This window comes from Alexandromys fortis, unplaced genomic scaffold (assembly GCF_014885135.2).
Source record: "Alexandromys fortis isolate MF-2015 unplaced genomic scaffold, M_Fortis_MF-2015_v1.1 scaffold_29, whole genome shotgun sequence".
Taxonomy (NCBI): Eukaryota; Metazoa; Chordata; class Mammalia; order Rodentia; family Cricetidae; genus Alexandromys; species Alexandromys fortis.
The window spans coordinates 11,859,133-11,877,583 of NW_026067891.1; the positions used below are offsets into that span (position 1 = coordinate 11,859,133).

At 46.9% G+C, this 18,451-nt stretch overlaps 1 protein-coding gene across 2 annotated transcripts in view; it reads right to left on the reverse strand.

Moving 5' to 3' along the window:
- The window catches only part of Grin2a (glutamate ionotropic receptor NMDA type subunit 2A), a 411,054-nt gene extending 393,521 nt beyond the window's left edge, over positions 1-17,533 (reverse strand). For both annotated transcript variants that reach the window (XM_050137104.1, XM_050137109.1), the window contains exon 1: positions 17,120-17,533. In XM_050137104.1, coding sequence (XP_049993061.1) covers positions 17,120-17,533 — 414 coding nt within the window. The remainder of the gene's footprint in view (positions 1-17,119) is intronic.
- Between the last annotated feature and the right edge of the window lie 918 nt (positions 17,534-18,451).

Genomic DNA, 18,451 nt, shown 5'->3' on the forward strand with positions numbered 1-18,451 from the left:
TAATCTACCAGATTGGCAAGCTCCAAGGTCAGTGGGAGATTATCTAAACAAGTAAGAGGGCAAGTCACTGAGGAGGATACCCAAGATCAACCTTCATCATACACACACATTCACACGCATTCACCTGCATGTACATATACACACACACACATTCACCTGCATGTTCATATGCACACGTGCATTGACTTGCATGTACATACATACACACACATTCACCTGCATGTACATACACACACACACATTCACTTGCATGTTCATATGCACGTGCGCATTGACCTGCATGTACGTATACACACACACATTCACCTGCATGTACATACACACACATGCGTGCACACACAGACACCTCAATGCCTCCTGGCTCCACCAGAGACACAGAACACTAAAGGATGCAGCTGCTCCTGTGGAAGGCCCCTCTCACGTGTGCAGCCTTTGAAAGGAACGAAATGGAGGGTGCACTTCTCCACAATGTGCCACAAAGCCTGTGACCTGAGACCCCCTGCAGGTCCACTCGGACATGACTCCTTACCTGGCCTCCTGTCTGGTCCCAGATGACTCTCTGTTGGGAAGACATGGATTACAAACAATGTGGATGCAGGAACAAGACTTTGGCAAGACCTGGTGACTCGGAGTGGACTCCCTGACAGCCTCAAAATAAATTTTTAAAACTTGGAATTATTTCACTGTATTTCATATTGGAATCCAGCATTATCCGAGTTTTTTCCATTAACACAATAGGAAATATCAGAGAGGCTGAAGCATGAAACACCCGGGGAATACAGAAACTATGACTAAAGGAAAATGCACGCCACAGCAGGTGCCGGAGAAGCAAATTAAGATCCCAAGATAACATTTTCATCTAGCCAATTAGAAATGTTTGTGTTTCAAGCACTGACGGGTTAGATGACAGGTACTTCAAAACATCACTGAAGAAAATGAAATGTCCACTATTTTAAGTTTTCTGGAAACCAGAGAATGGGGGCTGGAGAGATGGTTGAGCCATTAAGAACACACTGTGCTCCTACAAAAGACTTAAATTCCATTCCCAGAATTCATGTCAGATGGTTCACAGCTGCCTGTAACTCCTCCAGGTCTAGGGAATCTAAAACTTCCCCCTGGCCTCCAACACACACACACACACACACACACACACGTATGTACGTATGTTTGTATGTATGATGTATGTACGCATGTTTGTTTGTAATGTAATTTGAAATTGGCATAGAAAATTGCAAACTCCCTAGGAAATCCTGTAACTGTGTATATGCTGGGAGCACAAAGGTCCTCGTGCTCACAGATAAGTATTAGGGAAACCAGGAATGTTAAATGCACAGGGCTGTCACTTCAAATGAAGATATGTATATAATCTATTTTCCACTCAGAAGGCTGGGAATGGAGGTGACCCGTAGCCTTGGTGACTCCTACACTATTTGTAGGGCCAGACCACAAATGGCTACCCCCAAACTTCCACAAGCAGAACCAGAGATGGCTAATAGTCTAGGTGACCTGTGTGCTAGCTGTATGACCAGGAGCTCCCTCAAGATCCCACGGCCAAAACCAGAGGTGAATAATAGCCCACATGACCTCTGTGTTATCTGTATGACCAAGTCCACATCAGATCCTCCCCAGGCCCTTAGGATAACATATGTACAATATCTATAGAACCCACCTCTATGGAAGAAGTAGCATGTACCTTGAAAATAGCTTCAACATAAATTATGCCCTGTTGTTCAAACGGGATTGTGTTGCATCAGGAAACATCTTTCCAAACTGTACTGTGTTTCAACATGCCTAAAATAAGCTGCCCGGTGTCAGACTCTAGTTTGAACCGACACCATCTCCTGAGTCGTGCTGAGCCAGATTTCTCTCTTTCCCCTCTTAGATCTTTACTCTGATGGCCCTGGTGTTTGTAGAGACCCCTACAACTATATATGTAGACATGTGTGTGCTTTGTATCAGCAGTGTAAGGGGAAGAACTAGAAAGAACACAGAAGTGGAAACAAGTATCTGTAAATGGTGGGATTTAAACAGCCATCATCTATATATCTCTGAGTTTCACAATGTGCCTGCATTTGATTATCGATGTGGCTGGTTATGGGGTTTTTCTTTTATGCCCTGATTTGGAGGCAAGGGTTGTTCTAGTGTGTGTGTGTGCTTCTGAAATCTTATCTTCGAAGGTTTCACCCTTTCTTACTCATCTGACTCCACAGCACCTAGTCTTCAGGCTGGGTTATCTTGATTTGAAGAGAGAAGACAGAGTGGGAGACATTCAGCTATTTGTAACAACAAACAGAAAGCAGCCAAAAGCTCAGCATTTGGGTTGGAAGAAATGCCATCCCGAGGAAAACTCGAGAGCCATCAAATGTCACTCATGCCTGGCAGCCTCAGGAAGCTGGTTAAGAAGACAGAAATTCTGACTGGAGACTGGCTTCCAGTCTCTACATACCAGCCTTCTCTGCCGTCTGCACATCCTTGAGTGTAGCAGAAGGTGACCCCCAGAGGACAGCAGCCTGTTTGGCATCGGTTCCCCAGTCTGATTCTAGACTCCACAGCCCGTCCTCTACCTCATGCTAGCCTTTGGACCAGGCTGATGGGCCACATGAGCTGGGTTGCAGTTCCAAGTCTCCACCAACCAAGTTATGGGTTACATCAAAGCAAACATTCATCACATGTCCACAAAACATTTTCACCCAAAGTGTAGTTGCAAAACTGTGAAGTGGGCCGGAGAGATGGCTCAGCAGTTAAGAGCACTTGCTGCCTTAGCAGGGGATCTGAGTTCAATTCCCAGCATCCACATAGGGACCTCACAACTGCCTGAAACTCCAGATCCTCTGCCCTCTTCTGGCATCCAAGGGTACTGCAGACACATGGTACACATGCAGGCAAGTACTGCACACATAAAACAAAAATAATAAACATTTTAAACTATAAGAAATGAAAATACTATTAAACAATAGATGTGATAGTCTCCACTTATTCGAGGGGACACAGTCAAGTCATCCAGATCATGAATAGTGCTCAGCTTTGTATATATATTAACAAACGCTAAATATACTATGTGTTTCTCTTATATGAACATACCTACAATAAAATTTAATTTTTACTTTAGGAGAAGAAGAGACTAAAAACAATAACTAAATAAATGGAATATATGCTAATACCCTATAATCGAAATTATATAATCAATTATCTCCCCATCCTCTATATCTCATGCGCAAAACAGATGATCAGAGATGATGGTAATGAAGACAACAACTGCTGAGTAGCTGCCGTGAAGGCTACACACACACACACACACACACACACACACGGTTGCAGGGGGCAATGGACGGTTCCTGCCCAGGAAGTGCAGAAGAGAGCACAGGTTTCACGTTCAGGCACCTTCAGCATACAGTGGTCCGCAAATCTGACCCACATCACCGTAGATGTCTCAAACCCTGAAGGACTGTGAGCCAAGTACTTTGTCCTGTTTCTTGCCAGCTTGGTGCAAGTTAGTTATCTGTGAAGAGGGAGCGGCAACTGAGAAAAGGCCTCTGTAAGACCAGTTTGTAGACAAACTGTGCAGCTTTTCCTTAATTAGTGATTGATTGAAGGATTCAGATCACAAGGTGGGGGGTCTCCTTGAGCAAGTGGTCCTGGCGGGGTCTCCCTAGGCAGGTGGTCCCGGCTGATATAAGAAAGCAGGCTGAGCAAGTCATGAGAAGCAAACCAGTTCTTTCATGGCTTCTGCTGTGGTTCTGCCTCCAGGTTCCTGCCCTAAGCACCCACCCTGACTTCTGCTGATGACGGACTATGGTGTGGAATTGTAAAGCAAATGAACTCTTTCCTCCCCAAGTTGCTTTTGCTCCTAGTGCTTTGTCACAGTATAGAAACCCCAACTAAGACATACATGTTGAGCACTAACAGTTAGCAGCTGGAGAGACGGCTCAAGGGTTAAAAGCAGTTGCCCTTTTACAGAGGACCCAAGTTCAGTTCCCAGTACCCATGGTGGGTGGCTCAACTCCAACTCCAGGGGAGCGAATGCCTTCTTCTGGCCTCTGTAGGCACTGCAGATACCCACACACATACATATAATTAATTTTTTAATCTAAACAAAACAAATAGTGATAAGCTACACTCAAGTCAGGGCTGGAATTTAAAAGGAGCTCTTTATAATATATAAAGCTCAGACAGAATTATGGATAAAAATAAACTTCCATTCCAACTCATATTTTTCCTCTTCAAGTCAGCAGCATGATAGATAAGGGAGATATGGAAATATTCTATTTGTTAATTAATTAAAAACTTCTTTCTCAATGTTGTATTGCATTTCGTGGATTTTTTTTGTTCTGTTCAAATAAATAATTAAAATGGCATATCCCAACTAGGCGTATGTCTGTGACCTGTGAACTTGGGCGCTAGAGTCACCAGATCAGGAACTTATCCTTAGCTACAACATTAGCTAAGGCCAGCCTGGGGTACTTGAGACTCTGTCAAAGAATAAAGAAGGGAAAGAGGAAGAGAAATAAAGGAGGAGGGGACAGTGAAGAGGGGGAGAAGGAAGAAGAAAAAGAAAGACATTTCCATTCTATGGAAAGTTATAACATCTAAAATGGTAACTCATTCAGAAAGCAATTTTTGGGTTGTTTTCACTCTCTGGGGGAGCTAGTCATGGGGGCTAGGTGAAATAGGTAGAAACAGAATCAAACCAACATTTGCTACAACAAGCAAATGTTCCAAACACAGGGAATACAACTGGAAAAAGAGGAGGAAGGGGAGCCGTAGTAATAATCTGACTATTGGGAAAATCAGAATGGATCTGTCTCTAGAACATAAACATATTACTGTACTAAGAGGTGAAAATATGCATATATGTTAAAAAAAAAAGTACTGATTAAATGGAAGCAGTTACACAAATGCCCACTTAGAGATCCCTGGCCACTGATCACGCAGAACATTGTCTCAGGTGCTGACTACGGGGCCGCCAACCTGCGCGTGCCTCTGTTTATGTATGTGAGCCAGCTGGGCTGATACAGACATAGGTCTCTTTTCTTTCCAATCGCATTTGCTCGTTAGGAGAGGTAAAGACCTTTAGGATTCACAGTGAGAATACAGGGATCATAAATTCCTCTCCCGGAACAGTAAAATCTAGACCAAATCTCTCACACACTTGGAGAAAGTGAGTGTGTTGGTTTTCAGCCAGATTCCAAGCCCTGAAGCACCAGAGCGCAGGGGTTTAAAAACAGATAAAGGGGTTGAGAGGTCCAAAGTGTCTGAACACACTAGCCAGAGGGCTCACAAAATAAAGGCTCTTGCCGCCAAACCAAATGACCTGAACTCACTCCCTAGGACCCACAGGGGAGAGAGAAACTACGCCCACAGGTTGCCCTTTGACCTCCAGTAACATATTCCCACCGACTCATAAATAAATAAATAAATAAATAAATAAATAAATAAATAAATAAACGTAACAAAAAAAATTCAAAGAACTCCAGCCCAGGCTTCTGCCTTCTCCCTGACTCCAGTCACCGTCATCTCAGCCGCCTCTGACAGGCACTTCTGCCTCTGTGGACCCCGACTGCCAACACCCAACTGTTACCGAAGCTGAAACTCTGCTGCTCAGCTCTGTCTCCAGATAGAACAACAAAGATGTTGAGTAAAACCTTCCACCCTTCAACCGGCCACGGGGGTCTGAACATCTCTCTCAAACTCCCCCAGCCCCCGGACCTCCTTCGGTGGAATACACCAAAGCGTCTTCTCTGGAACCCTTTACCCAGTCCATCTGGAGTCCGCACAATGCTGACGATGCCTCCCCGGCACTCAGCGCAACATCTGCATAGGGAGTTGTCCTCTGGAACCAAGTGCACCTCTGCAGATGCCGGCGCATCCATGCTCCTGGAGAGCAGGGCAGCTGTAGCGCTTAGGTGGCCTTTCCAGCACCGCTCACAGAACAAGCTTCACTCAGGCAAGGCTGCCTGTTCTCAAGAGAGAGTCAGATTCTGGACAGATTCTGAGTTGGCCAGTGTGCGCCTATAAAGCCAGCACAGGAAGTCAGCACAGGAGAACGTCAAGCTCAAGACCAGACTGGGCTAGAGAGTGACACTCTGCCTCAAAGAAGTCAAAGGGCCAGGGTGCTAACTCACTGGGTAACCTGAGTTCAAATCCTTAGCACACGCATAAAAAACTGTAACATCAGAACTGTGGGGATAAAGTCAGAAGAGAACTATCTGCTGTTGGCTTGGCTATACATTTCACCACGATTTAGTAAATAGAAACATCACATATATTCACACAATTTTTATTTATCATTTATATATCAATAAAGCTGGGACATTGACCCCTGCAGTACAGACTAAGGCAGAAGTCCATTATTTCAATTGTTAAAAGGGTTTGAATTTTCATTTCATCACCAGCATCTTAATCATACAAGAGAAGACGACAAAAATAGTCTTTAAAATCTGTCGTCCACAATAAAACTTAGTGTCTGTGTTGATGCTAGTCCCCAAACCCACTGAACTTTAAATTATGCACTTAGAAGGGAAATAAAATAAGCAAAAGAATATGAACAATAGACCTACTTTCTAGCTGTGTGATGTGATTCTCAACAAATCCCTGCAGCCATCCAAGTCTTTATTCCCTCACACGAGCATAGAGGATCTTTAAACAAATGTTTCCGGGGCTGCCAGGTTCCCCAGGTTCCCACTGAGTCATTAATCCCTGGCAGGGTTACATGAGATACTATATGCCGCATTCTACACTGCAAGGCCCAGTGCCCAGTGCGACATACGGTCCAATCGGCAGAGTCATTAAGTGCAAAGGTCAAAGTGGTCACCTCCACTTCCAGCTGTTCCCGTATCACCCACACTTCCGCTTTACCAATGTAAGAAATAGAATCCGATGGTTCATTTGCAGAGGGACCGCAAGCCAGTTTATGTCCAGACACAGGTGAACTGGAAACACTGGACCCCTGGTGACAACTTAAGCTGCTCCCGGGAACCCCAACTCTACGATCCTTCCACACCAGAACCAACAGCCAAGCTTGGCTAATGACCTGCAGACACAAGCTCATACAACCAACTGGCTTTAAAACAAACAGGATGTCAAGTGGAAAGATGAGCCCACAGGTATGGGGCTTCAGTGAGAAAAATGCAGACAAGCAGGGAAGAGGGCAAAGGAAGACCTGATACAGCGCAGCATGTAAGATTGCACCCTCCCGATCACTCAGCGGGACCGGGAAGGGAGGAGGGCGCTTGTTACAGGAGGGTTCGGAAACTTCTCTTCACCAAGTCGGTGCACCAGCCATTCTTAGCCGGTTTCTCAACTTCACAAAGTCGTAAAGAAACTTCCTTTCCCTGCTCTGAGTCTCCAGTGCTCTTGTCATGAAGTGAAGATCCATCACCGTGTCTCACACCAGGACAAAATTTCACAGTGAGTCCTTAGAAGGGATACCCGGTCCTAGCTGGCCCTGGAGGAAGAATGAATCACTCCACGCTGGATCCTTATTTCTAAGGACTCAGTTTCTCACAGGCAATGCCTTTAGAACCTCACATCACTTTTAATCCCCCATCTGCAGCTGCTAAAAATACACGAACGTAAATACTGTATGTTATATCTTAAGAGTCCAGGATGAGTCAGACACTGACCCGAGGCACACTCTTCATCCATGACCTCATTCGGCTTTGTTCCGTTGTGGCAGTTTTCCCCCACAGACTCCAGTGTTTGAACACTTGGTCCCAGGTGGTGGTGCTGTATGGGAGGTTCGGAACCTTCAGGAAGAGGACCGCCTTGCTGGAGGAAGTGTGCCGCTGTGGGTGCACTTTTTTTTTATTGAGTTTTCATTGATTAGCCTTTCTCTCTCTTTCTCTCCCTCTCTCCCCCCTTCCCCTTTTGAGTGTGAATGAAAGGTGATTAGCTAGCTTCCTGTTCCTGCCACCAGGAAAACATAACTGTTGTCATGCCTTGCAGCCGTGATGAACTCTTTCCCACTGGAACCAGAAGCAAAAATAAACCCTTTCCCCGCTAAATTGCTTTTGATAGTGTTATTTGGATCTCAGTAGCAGTTTGCAACAGACAAGTCCTATTCTGCAGTTAAAGGCACTGAGGCGCTCTCTCTCTCTCTCTCTCTCTCTCTCTCTCTCTCTCTCTCTCTCTCTCACACACACACACACACACACACACACACACACACAGTTTCCCAGCTCAGTAGTGAAGCCTCAGTGTAAACACAGGCAAGCTAGCTCAGAGCCAACACTTTAACCATTCAATGGCAGCATTCTCTAAAAGATTAAGACAGACATCTTCTGCACCCAGTGTGTCACTAGTCTTGTTTTGATGAACTTCTTGCCAATCTTTCCTTGAAGGCAGAGAAAATTTCCCGAGTTAAACAGGGTGTTAGAGATGATCTCACCCAGACTCTCACTCTGCCAAGAAGAGCAGGAGATTGAGAGAGATGAGGGGTGTCCCAGGTATGTGGGGATGAAGCTCAGGTCCTCAGACTCTTGGCCCAAGGCTCTCTGACATGCTCCAACTCAAGCTATTTGGTAGCAGCACCCAGAGCGCTGTGCAAAGTCTAGGAGGCCTGCAACAGCCAGGCAGCTGTCTCTAGAGGTTAACGGTGGCATCAGCAGGACACCACAAACACCATGAAGGGAGGCCCTGAGGGACGTGGCCCAGGGCGAGAGCACTTGCTGTATAAGTATGAGGAATTACATTCTGGTCCCTAGCATTTTCATAACCACATCCATAACCCCAGCACTGGGCAGAGAGAGACAAGACGCTCCATGGAGCTTGATGGCCTGCCAATCCAGCCAAAAATGTGAGCTTCAGATTCAGCAAGAGACCTTGTGTGAGAGGAACAAGGTGAAGAGCTATAGCAATAGGGCAGACCTGACCTGATAGATCCCTCTGAACTTTGCATTTGTGTACAAGTACATGAGCTCTTCTCAATGTTCCTGTACTTGCAAAAAGAAGGGAAAGGAGAAAGGCAAGCAGACAGGTAAGCAGACAGGCAGGAAGGCGGGTAGGAAGGAATGAGGAAAGAAGGGAGAGAGGGAGGGAGGGAGGGAGGGAGGGAGGGAGGGAGGGAGGGAGGGAGGGAGGGAAGGAGGGAGGGAGGGAAGGAGGGAAAGAGGGAAGGAGGGAAGGAGGGAGGGAGGGACATTGGTGGAGTGTAGATATTTTCCTCACAAGCATCAGAGGTCTCCATTCCTGAAGCTTTCGGGAACAACGTCATTTCAAAGCAGGGAAGTGGGAAGGTAGGACCTAGGGAGAGCGCCTATCCTGTCAAATGGAGAGGTGGAGAGGATGGCTTATCCAGCCAACAGTTGCCATGGAGAAGTGGCAGTATGGCCAGGCCTTTGAGTTTTTTTAAGCTATGATTTGAACTTTAAAGTGTTGGTAACTAATGGAAATTGGAAAGATAAAGACTGGAAGTGCGAGCGCATCAAGAAGCCCGGCTAATGGCCTTACAGCTGCTCCTTTACATGATGACCTCGCTGCAAGATGAGTCACTGAGGCCACTGACTCTCTCACTGCAGACCCAGGATTCAGTCCTGCTCCTCCCCCTCCCTCCTCCCTCTGCCTGGAGCAGTGCTTCCCATCTGAGGCTAAGGGAATAAAGACAAACACGACCCTCAAAGCAGGAACCCACAGCCATGAAGGGTTGAAGCCATTCCCAAGGAGCTGGAGGGCCGTTTGGTGAGTTAGTCATGCCTTCTGAGATGCTGCCTGCAGCTCCCCGCTGATTTACGTAGGAGGGAGAGGATGACTGCTGCTGACATGCCTTCTCCATGCGGCTAGAGGTAGCTTCCCACCCTCTCCAGTTCCCTGCCGGTGCTGCAGCAGCCGCTGAGTGGGCTCCTCCAACACTCAGATCTGCATGTCTGCCCTTTCCCTGAGGCTTGGCTGTTTAATGGCCCATCATTCACCTCCAACTCGGGAGCTGCCAGGTTGCCAGCGCACCAACTTCCTCCACCTACCACTGAGCTGTCACTTAGCACTGCTCCAGGGGGCTTCAAGTGCAACCCCTAATTCATGCTAGGACCCCGGATGGCTAATAATTATCTCCTGCTACCGAGAGAAAAAGAGTTGGCACACATATATGAAATCAGTCCACACTTAGGGAACAAAAGGAGCCCTGAAGCATTGTGTGACATGTTTGTCCGTCCGGAAGCAGCATCAAGCTGGAATCAGAGTAGATGACTTGATTCATTCAATCAACAAACATTTACCAAGTAACCAAAGCAAAGAGACATCAGGCAGGCACACCTATGACCCTAACTGACTGTGGGTGGACGTGGGAGATAGAGGAACAGTTCAGCTCCACATGGTCTAAACATTCTGCAGTCATTTAAAAGTCAAACCTAATGAATGAGTACATATGATATTTGTCTCTCTGGATCTGGGTTACCTTGCTCAATATGAAGTTTTCTAGATCCATCCATTTGCCTGCTAATCTCAAAATGTCATTATTTTTTTCTACAATTCACAATCCCAGAGAACCTAGACAACAATGAGGACCCTAAGAGAGACACACATGGATCTAATCTACATGGGAAGTAGAAAAAGACAAGATCTCCTGAGTAAGTTGAAAGCATGGGAACCTTGGCAAAGGGTTGAAGGGGAGAGGATATGCAGGGAGGGGAGCAGAGAAAACTGTAGAGCTCAATAAAAATCAATAAAAATTTAAAAAAGTCAAACCTAAACTCCAGTTCACTATAAGGAAAAATCCCAAGAATATATAATCGAGTTTTAAAAACATAAAAGCAGGTTAGGAAATAAAACTAGCTCAACACCAGAGGAAACACATTCAAGTCCCTTCCTTCTGCTTCTCCTAAGACACAAAATTTATACAGAAATCTTCCTATTTATTATTTGTATAGTATTGCCTAGGAATTTAAAAAAAACACACACACAAGAAATCAAAGATCAAATCAAAATACAGAGGACTGGGTCAAGGAGCTGGCTCAGCAGGTAAAAGTATCGGGCCCGAACTCCACCCCTCAGAGCCCACGTTAAAAGCCTGATGTGCACACCAGCAATCCCAACACTCCCACAGGAGGATGAGGAGCAGAGGAAGGAGACAGAGATAGGAACATCAGCCGGAAACGCCAAGGCCACTGTCTTGGAATATGCACTGTGGTAGAAACAAAGTGGGAGAGAATCAGCTCCTGAAAAGTTCTTCTCTGAGATCCACATACATGTCACGGTACAGTCACACCCAACAGCCACACACATGCATGCACACACATGTATGCACACACACATGCATTCTCACAGTCATGCAACATACACACAGACACACACACTCTTACACAAACACTCATGCACACTTACATACACACAAATACTTAAGAATGAAGAAAGATAAAGAGGAGTCCCTAAAATTGCATGAATTGAAAGATGAGAGCTGAAACCATGGTGCAGCATAGGCTGAGCCTTTAGGCTTTCCATCTTCAACAACAGAAAAGGGGACCAAAAAAAAGAAAGGGAAGAGGGAAGACCAGATCTCATCATTGCAAACAGGAAGATGGGAGCCATGTGGGCCATCGGGAAATGAATCCAGTACAGGTGCTAACAAACACCTGGGGAGAAATTGTGCCACTCCCAGTGAGTGAGGCTGGGCATCCACACCACCCTCTAAGAGCTGCGTCCTGGCTCAGTGGTGTATTTTTCGTATTTTGATAAATAAATCTTACCTGCAGACCAGAGGCAAAGCTAACACCACTAGAGGTCAGACAATGGTGACACACACCTTTAGTCCCAGGATTTGGGAGACAGAGTCAGATGAATCTCAGTGAGTTCAAGGTCACCCTGGGCTACACAAGGTCACTGCAGAAATAAATCCACGTGGTGGTGGCTCACACCTTTAATCCAGTACTAGGGAGTCATACACGCTTAATCCCAACACTAGCGGGAATAAAAAAAAAATAAGGCAAGAGAAGCTGATCTGCTTAGTTTTGAGGTCGCCCAGCTTGGTAGAGGGAAGACTTCTCCAGTGGCTTGGCTGCCTTGCTTTTCTAGTTTTCAGGCTGAACCCCAATTTCTCTCTGGGTTTTTATTATTCACTCTACCTCCCAGGAGGCCCCTGCCTGTGTCAAGGAGCCATAGGAAGTCGCCAACGTAAACAAGTCCAACCTGCACTGTAAGCCATGAAAAGAAAAGGGAATGTTCCTGGCAGAGCTGCTGCTGGGAATTGTGGTTTAGAAACCCCAGTCCTGGGGCGTAGTTAGGCAGGAGAGCACTGGCTCAGCACACAGAAGGCCCCAGCTTTCATCCCCAACACCACAGGGAAAAATAAAAAATAAAAGACTAGGAGCTGGGCTGTCACTCCGTTGGTAGAGTGCTTACCCAACATTCACAAAATCTGAGGTTGGATCCCCAGTGCTGCACAAACTGGATGTTATGTCAAGTCCATAGAATCTCAGCACTTTGTTGGTAAAAAAAATGGAGGATAGGAAGTTTGAGTTTATTAGTAAACTATATAACAAGGTCCAGGACACTCAAGGTTCACAAGACCCTGATGAGCCCCCTCATTGGTGCCCAGTGCAGAGTTATCAGCCATGAAACAATATACACACAAACAACAAAAATTGACTCAATGGGTTCTAGTTATATAGATTTTGAATACGTATATATGTATGTAGCAAAGACAATCAAAGTGGTGACTATCACTTTAAGGAAAAGTAAGGGGCTTAGGGGAAGGCAACTGGCCAGGGCTGAAGGGAGGAAAGGGAGTCATATAATTCTATTTCAATTAAAAATAAAGCATAATTACTCTGAAAATAAGCTCACGAAGAAAATATAAAAAAAAGTAAGGTATAGGGAGGCTTGGTTGAGAGACTACTGCACAATGAAGAAAGGATAATTCAAGAGAGTGGACACAAGCAAGAAGAGAAGAGAGCAAGTGTCCAGCAGACAGGCCAGAGAGTTTTCCAGAACTAAAGACACTTGAGTCAAAAATCCCAGAGTGTAAAGTACAAAAATAATAGCATAAATATAGTATAATTCACTGGGCAGTGGAGGTACACACCTTTAATCCCAGCACTCCAGAGGCAGAGGCAGATCTCTGTGAGTTCAAGGCCAGCCTGGTCTACAGACCTAGCTTCAGGACAGCCAAGGCTACACAAAGAAACCTTGTCTTGAAAATTTTTTTAAAAAAAGTCTAATTCTGAAATTGTAACACAACAAACTGTTCTTAGAAGAAATACATCCACGTGTTGCCACAGTTAATCCCACTGATAAAATTTATGGCAAGCTTTTTATTTCCTTCCTTAAACTTTAATGTACTTCTAAGCGGTCTACAATGAAAAGACATTATTTTTATAGTGTCTGTGGAGAAGAATTCATTATTTAAAAAACACATATACACGTAAGTACTTATCTAAGATCTGCCCTCAAAGATTGCATCGTAAGAAGCAGAGGTAGATGGCACATGAGGCTCACTCAAGGCTTCCTCTGCCTCCACATGCTGCTGCACACACACACACACACATTTAAAGTAAACACACAAGGGCTGAAGCCATGGCTCCACAGTTAAGAACACCTGTTGCTCTTGCAAAGGACCCAGATTCAATTCTTAACACCCACATGGTGGCTCACAACCAGCTCCAGGGGATCCAACAGGCATGCATGTGATAAACATTCATGCATGCTAGCAAAACAATCACACACATAAAGTAAAATAAACAAGTCCTTTTGTAACTCATAAAATAAAAAATTTAAAATAACATACCAAACAAACCCACACAGTGACAGGCATGGACAGATGTAGGTAAAATATGAACCCAGCCTTTTCCATCAGAGGCCAGGGGAAGGAGGAATTCAAGGGTGGTGAGCAGAGAGGTAATGGTCCAATCAACTTGATGAGTTTCCTGGACAGCAAGAGTCTGTTTCACTTCAACAAGCCAAGATGAGGTGAGAGCTTCATCTACACCAAGCCTTATGCACACCTCCAACTTGGGATATTTCAAGAACACTCACTGATGCCAGCCGAAATCAGTGGCCACAATAAATTAAACTAATACCCCAAACACCTGCCACTCGACACCACTGCACTCAGTATAAAGCAATGGTTCTCAACCTGTGGTCTCCACCCCTTTCACACGGGTCACCTAAGACCACAGAAAACACTGATATCTACATTATGATTCAGAACCATAGCCAAATCACAGTTATGAAGTCGCAACAAAAATGATTTTATGGTTGGGGGTCAGCACAACATGAGGAACTGCTGCATTAAAGGGTCGAAGAATTGGGAAGGCTGAGAACCACTGGGGTAAGGCTTTGTTCAAGGATCAAGTCAACTAAGAGAAAGGTAGAAAGTGACATACGCCTCAAAGCTTAAGTGCGTGGATTCCTGTGTGCACATGCGCGTGTGTGTGAGTGTGTATATATTCCGTTTATCTGATAATCAATCATTATCACACTGTCAATCAGAAGTAAAGAAAGCCTAGGTTTGTTCTGGGCGACATTACCCAACTGAAGCCCCCTTATAGTCTTGTCAGTCTGGGTGGTTAAGGCCCTTCTGTCACAATGCTGCCAGCACACCTCAGCAAGGCCGTTTTAGACAACATCTCATGACTACTTCCATACAGCTAAATAAAGTCTGCTGAATGCTAAGCAATAACCCAAACAGGTGGTAAGGAGACACGCCAAACATGTGCATTCCTAATGAAGGAAGGGCTGTTTGCATTTCAGACAACTTTCCTTTTTAAATGCACACAGGTTTCTCCAAATACCACCCTCCGAACCCACTCCTCCCACATTCCCTGCCCCTCCTGTACATGAGGCCCAGAGACCACGCCTGTCTGCCCCCTTCAGTGACTCCTCACCGTCCCAATTCATCTCCTATTTCTGATACAATCGGGAATCTCTCCTAGACCAACTCTGGAGAGCCCCAATTCAAGACAAGTCAGCCCCCATGGTGAGCTTGAACAACAGATAACCCTCTCTTTCAATCTCTCTCTGATCCTGTCTTCTCTGGAAACGTCCCTTTCTTAGCAACCTCTTACCATTTCCCAGTCCCCCCCCCCCCGCCCCTTACTCATCAGCACAGGCTTTTGTTCACTTAAATGCACTTTTACCCCTGTCTCCAAAAGGCAATTTCACCCCAGGAAAAAAAAAAACACTCATCCATTCCTCTGACTTCTCAAAACTCTCTTTCAAGGGAGCTTGAACTAGCTAGTCAGAGACCACCCTTTTATAAATCAAAGTTCCTTGATAGTCAAGGTCAGAACATATCAAGGAGTGCTCACATTGGGGTCCTCTCTGTACCCACTTTAACACCTGTACTGTGTGAAGGAGAGACTGCCCCATACACTTCCAACTCATAGTCAGGAAAGTTACACAACCCTTCCAAGCTCAGCCGGCCTTCCCAGGCCTGCTGGTAGCAGAGTTCTCTGATGGCTCGCACTGTGCAGCCCTGACTAGCCTGGAGCTCACAGAGCTCTGTCTCCTGAATGCTGCCATCAAACGCATGTACCTAATTTATTTTCTGTATATGCCCTGCTGTACGTAGTCATTTTTATGTGTTGCTTCTATAATCAAAACTTTTAAAAGGGAAAGTCAATGAAAATAGTTTTCATAATCTAATCCCCTTTTCCCTTATACTTAATACGATGGTTTCCTCTTATTTGAACAGCCCTCTAAGCTGATTCGCTGCCTCTCCCCCATGGCCTGGTGCCGCCTATGCAATAAACCAAACGTCTGTCCCTCTTAAATAAGAAATGTAAAAGGTTAGGTTTGGTTTCCCCAGATCACAGCTTAGGACAAGAAAAACAAGATTCTATTTTCATCACTCACTGTGTATATCTGGGGAAGTCGCTTAACAGCTGCATGCTTTAGCCACTTGGAGAGTTTTGGTAATCTTTAGGCCCTTTGCTGCTCTGACATGGCACAGTAAGCAGAGCCCAGCCATCCTCTGCTTCATTAGAGAGGTGACTGGGAGACGCTTGCTCGCCCCACATGAGACCCTGCCGGCCTGAGGGCCGTCTGAAACCTTCTGTGTGTTCTCACTGCATGTGCCACAGCCAGGAGACCCAGAAGAACTAACACAGTTCCCGGAGGGGCTGCCGGGATGCACTGCCCAGAGAGGAGGCTGGGTTGGTGAGCACCACAGCGTTTCAAGAAAGGCAGAAGGAAAGTGCTGTTAGGAATATCACCTTCCCCCAGCTGTACCCTGCTACCTAAGGAAAGCTCTCCAAAAGGTCTCCTGGCCTTCCTGGCCCTCCTGGGGCTTGTGTGGAGTAACAGCACACTGACTCACTATCTTCCCTTCTTCCCTTTTTTTGTTTTAGTTCTCTCTTCCAACTTTCTTCCCCCTCTTGACTGCAGCATCATTCTTAACATCCCACTCAACCTTCAAGCCTCCCCCACCCTCCCTATGCTCCTAAAAACCATGGAACAAAGCCCAGAAGGTAAGACATATTTTCACTCAATTCTGAAATCCAACTTCCACACAAGGTCAATCTTCCAGAGCCAATGCCTTCCATCTGAGGGTCTCGGGAAGCCCTGTTCTGAAGCGATCAGCTCACACAAGAGCTACCTAGGACACCTGGGCAGTCGGAATGGGGGGAACGACACAACACTAGGCCTGGAGTTACTTCCTGGCACACGCCTACTCCCTAGAGGCAGAGTTCCGCCCACATGCCTCTAGCCTTGGGGTTCTCCAGCTCCCACCTCCATTCCTCTAAGTCTGGGCAAGCACGAATCTGTCCCTTTTTGCGTTTGCTAAAAAACCTCACATAACCATCCTTAGTATTTTTTAAGCAGATTTAATAACTTTACCAAAAGAAAGAAAACGGAGATGCTGATGAAAACTGACTCTGTAGACTTGTACTGGCCCCAATGCTCCCCCGTTAGCCTCTGCCTTTCCATCTTCACGTCCCATCCTGTTCTTGTATTTTTTTTGTACTCATCCTGGCACACAAGGAGCGTCTGAGTACCCCGTCTTCAAATCCAAAAGCAAAAGGCATTTATGTCTGAGCCAAAGAGATACAGCGCGCCATCCTTAGACCAGAGGCCGCTTAACCTGTTTTCACACCCAGCAGATGCTAGGGGCGCCCTAGGCCCCCCGTGGAGGCTGCCATTTGTAGAATCCGCCCATCCAGGACCCTGGCAGCCCATCTCCTCCAGGCCTTACCTTGTCAGCCATGATCATAGATGCACCCCCGTGAATGCCCAAGATGGGGATGAAAGTCTGTGAAGAGATAAAATCCAGCATCTGAGCCACAGCCTCCTGGTCGGTGTCGTCTCCAAACACGAGACCGTGGATGCGCGCCCCAGACATAAGGTCGCACACGTGCGTGATGAGGCTTTTGGGGTCAGTGCGGTTCATCAGCAACGCCACCACGTTCACGTCCAGGGGCAAGCCGGTTGCCTGCTCCGGGCCCCACAGATTTCGAAGTTCGCGCTCTGTCACGTCGTGGCTGTGACCCAGCAGCACCGCAATGTTCAGCGCTGGGGTACCCTTCTCCGCCGCCGCGTCCTGCGCCGGACCGCGACAGACCAGAAGGGCCGGCAGTACCAGCAAGGTCCAGTAGCCCAGTCTGCCCATGGTCGCCACTTAGGGTCCCTGTGAGGTGGAGGAGAGCGAGAAGCAGGACGGGGGTAAGTGAGGAGCCCAAGTGACAGGAATGACTGCCCCAGCACCTGCTCTAGGAGGCAAGTGTGAAACAGGGCAGCAGCACTGGCTGCTTTGGCCACTCACTGGAGTCCTCATCGCTGATGCCATCCGCATCCCTCGACCCACGTCCATCTCCATCTACCACTCCAATCCAAGCTATTTCTCCATCCCTGTCCCCAAGCCCATCCTGGCATCCTGCCTCCTCCTCTCTTGTCTCCAGCGACTGTCCCCAACTCCAATTGGGTCCAAATCTCACACAAGATTCCCCAGATTTGATGCAGACCACAGCTCCTAAGCGCCCAGAGAGCCATGAACCCCACCACCACCAGCAAGCAGATGCCCAGACCAAGCGGTCTCCAACCCTGTTCCTCCGCAAGTGCGAGGACCAAGTTATCGGCCCCGCCCCCTGCTTAAGCGCAGTGAACTTCGAACGGGCCCCAGCGTGATAGGCGGTGCCTGAGTACCGCAGCCTGAATCTGTCCCTTGCCTAAATGGTTAACTGACCCCACCCCCCTGGGAGCTCGCCCAGTGCGCCACAGACCTCGCTCATTAGTGGCACCCAACGGCTGCAGATCCCGCTCCTACCCTGCAGGATACACCCCAAGCACTTGAAAGTGAGAATGCTCTCTGTGACCCCAGGTTCCCAGGTGCTTGGGGGAACTTGGGCCCCCGACCTCCCCATCTTGCTGGGAGAGGCTTTCACTTTAACGCTAGACGTCCCAGGACCCGCCTGCTACACACAGGTGCACACAACCAAGCGCTCACACAAGTCTCTCACGCCATGTGAAATGCAAAATTCTGGAGAGTGGGCGCGCTGCCCCTCACCGCCCCCCTACCTCCCAGCAAGCC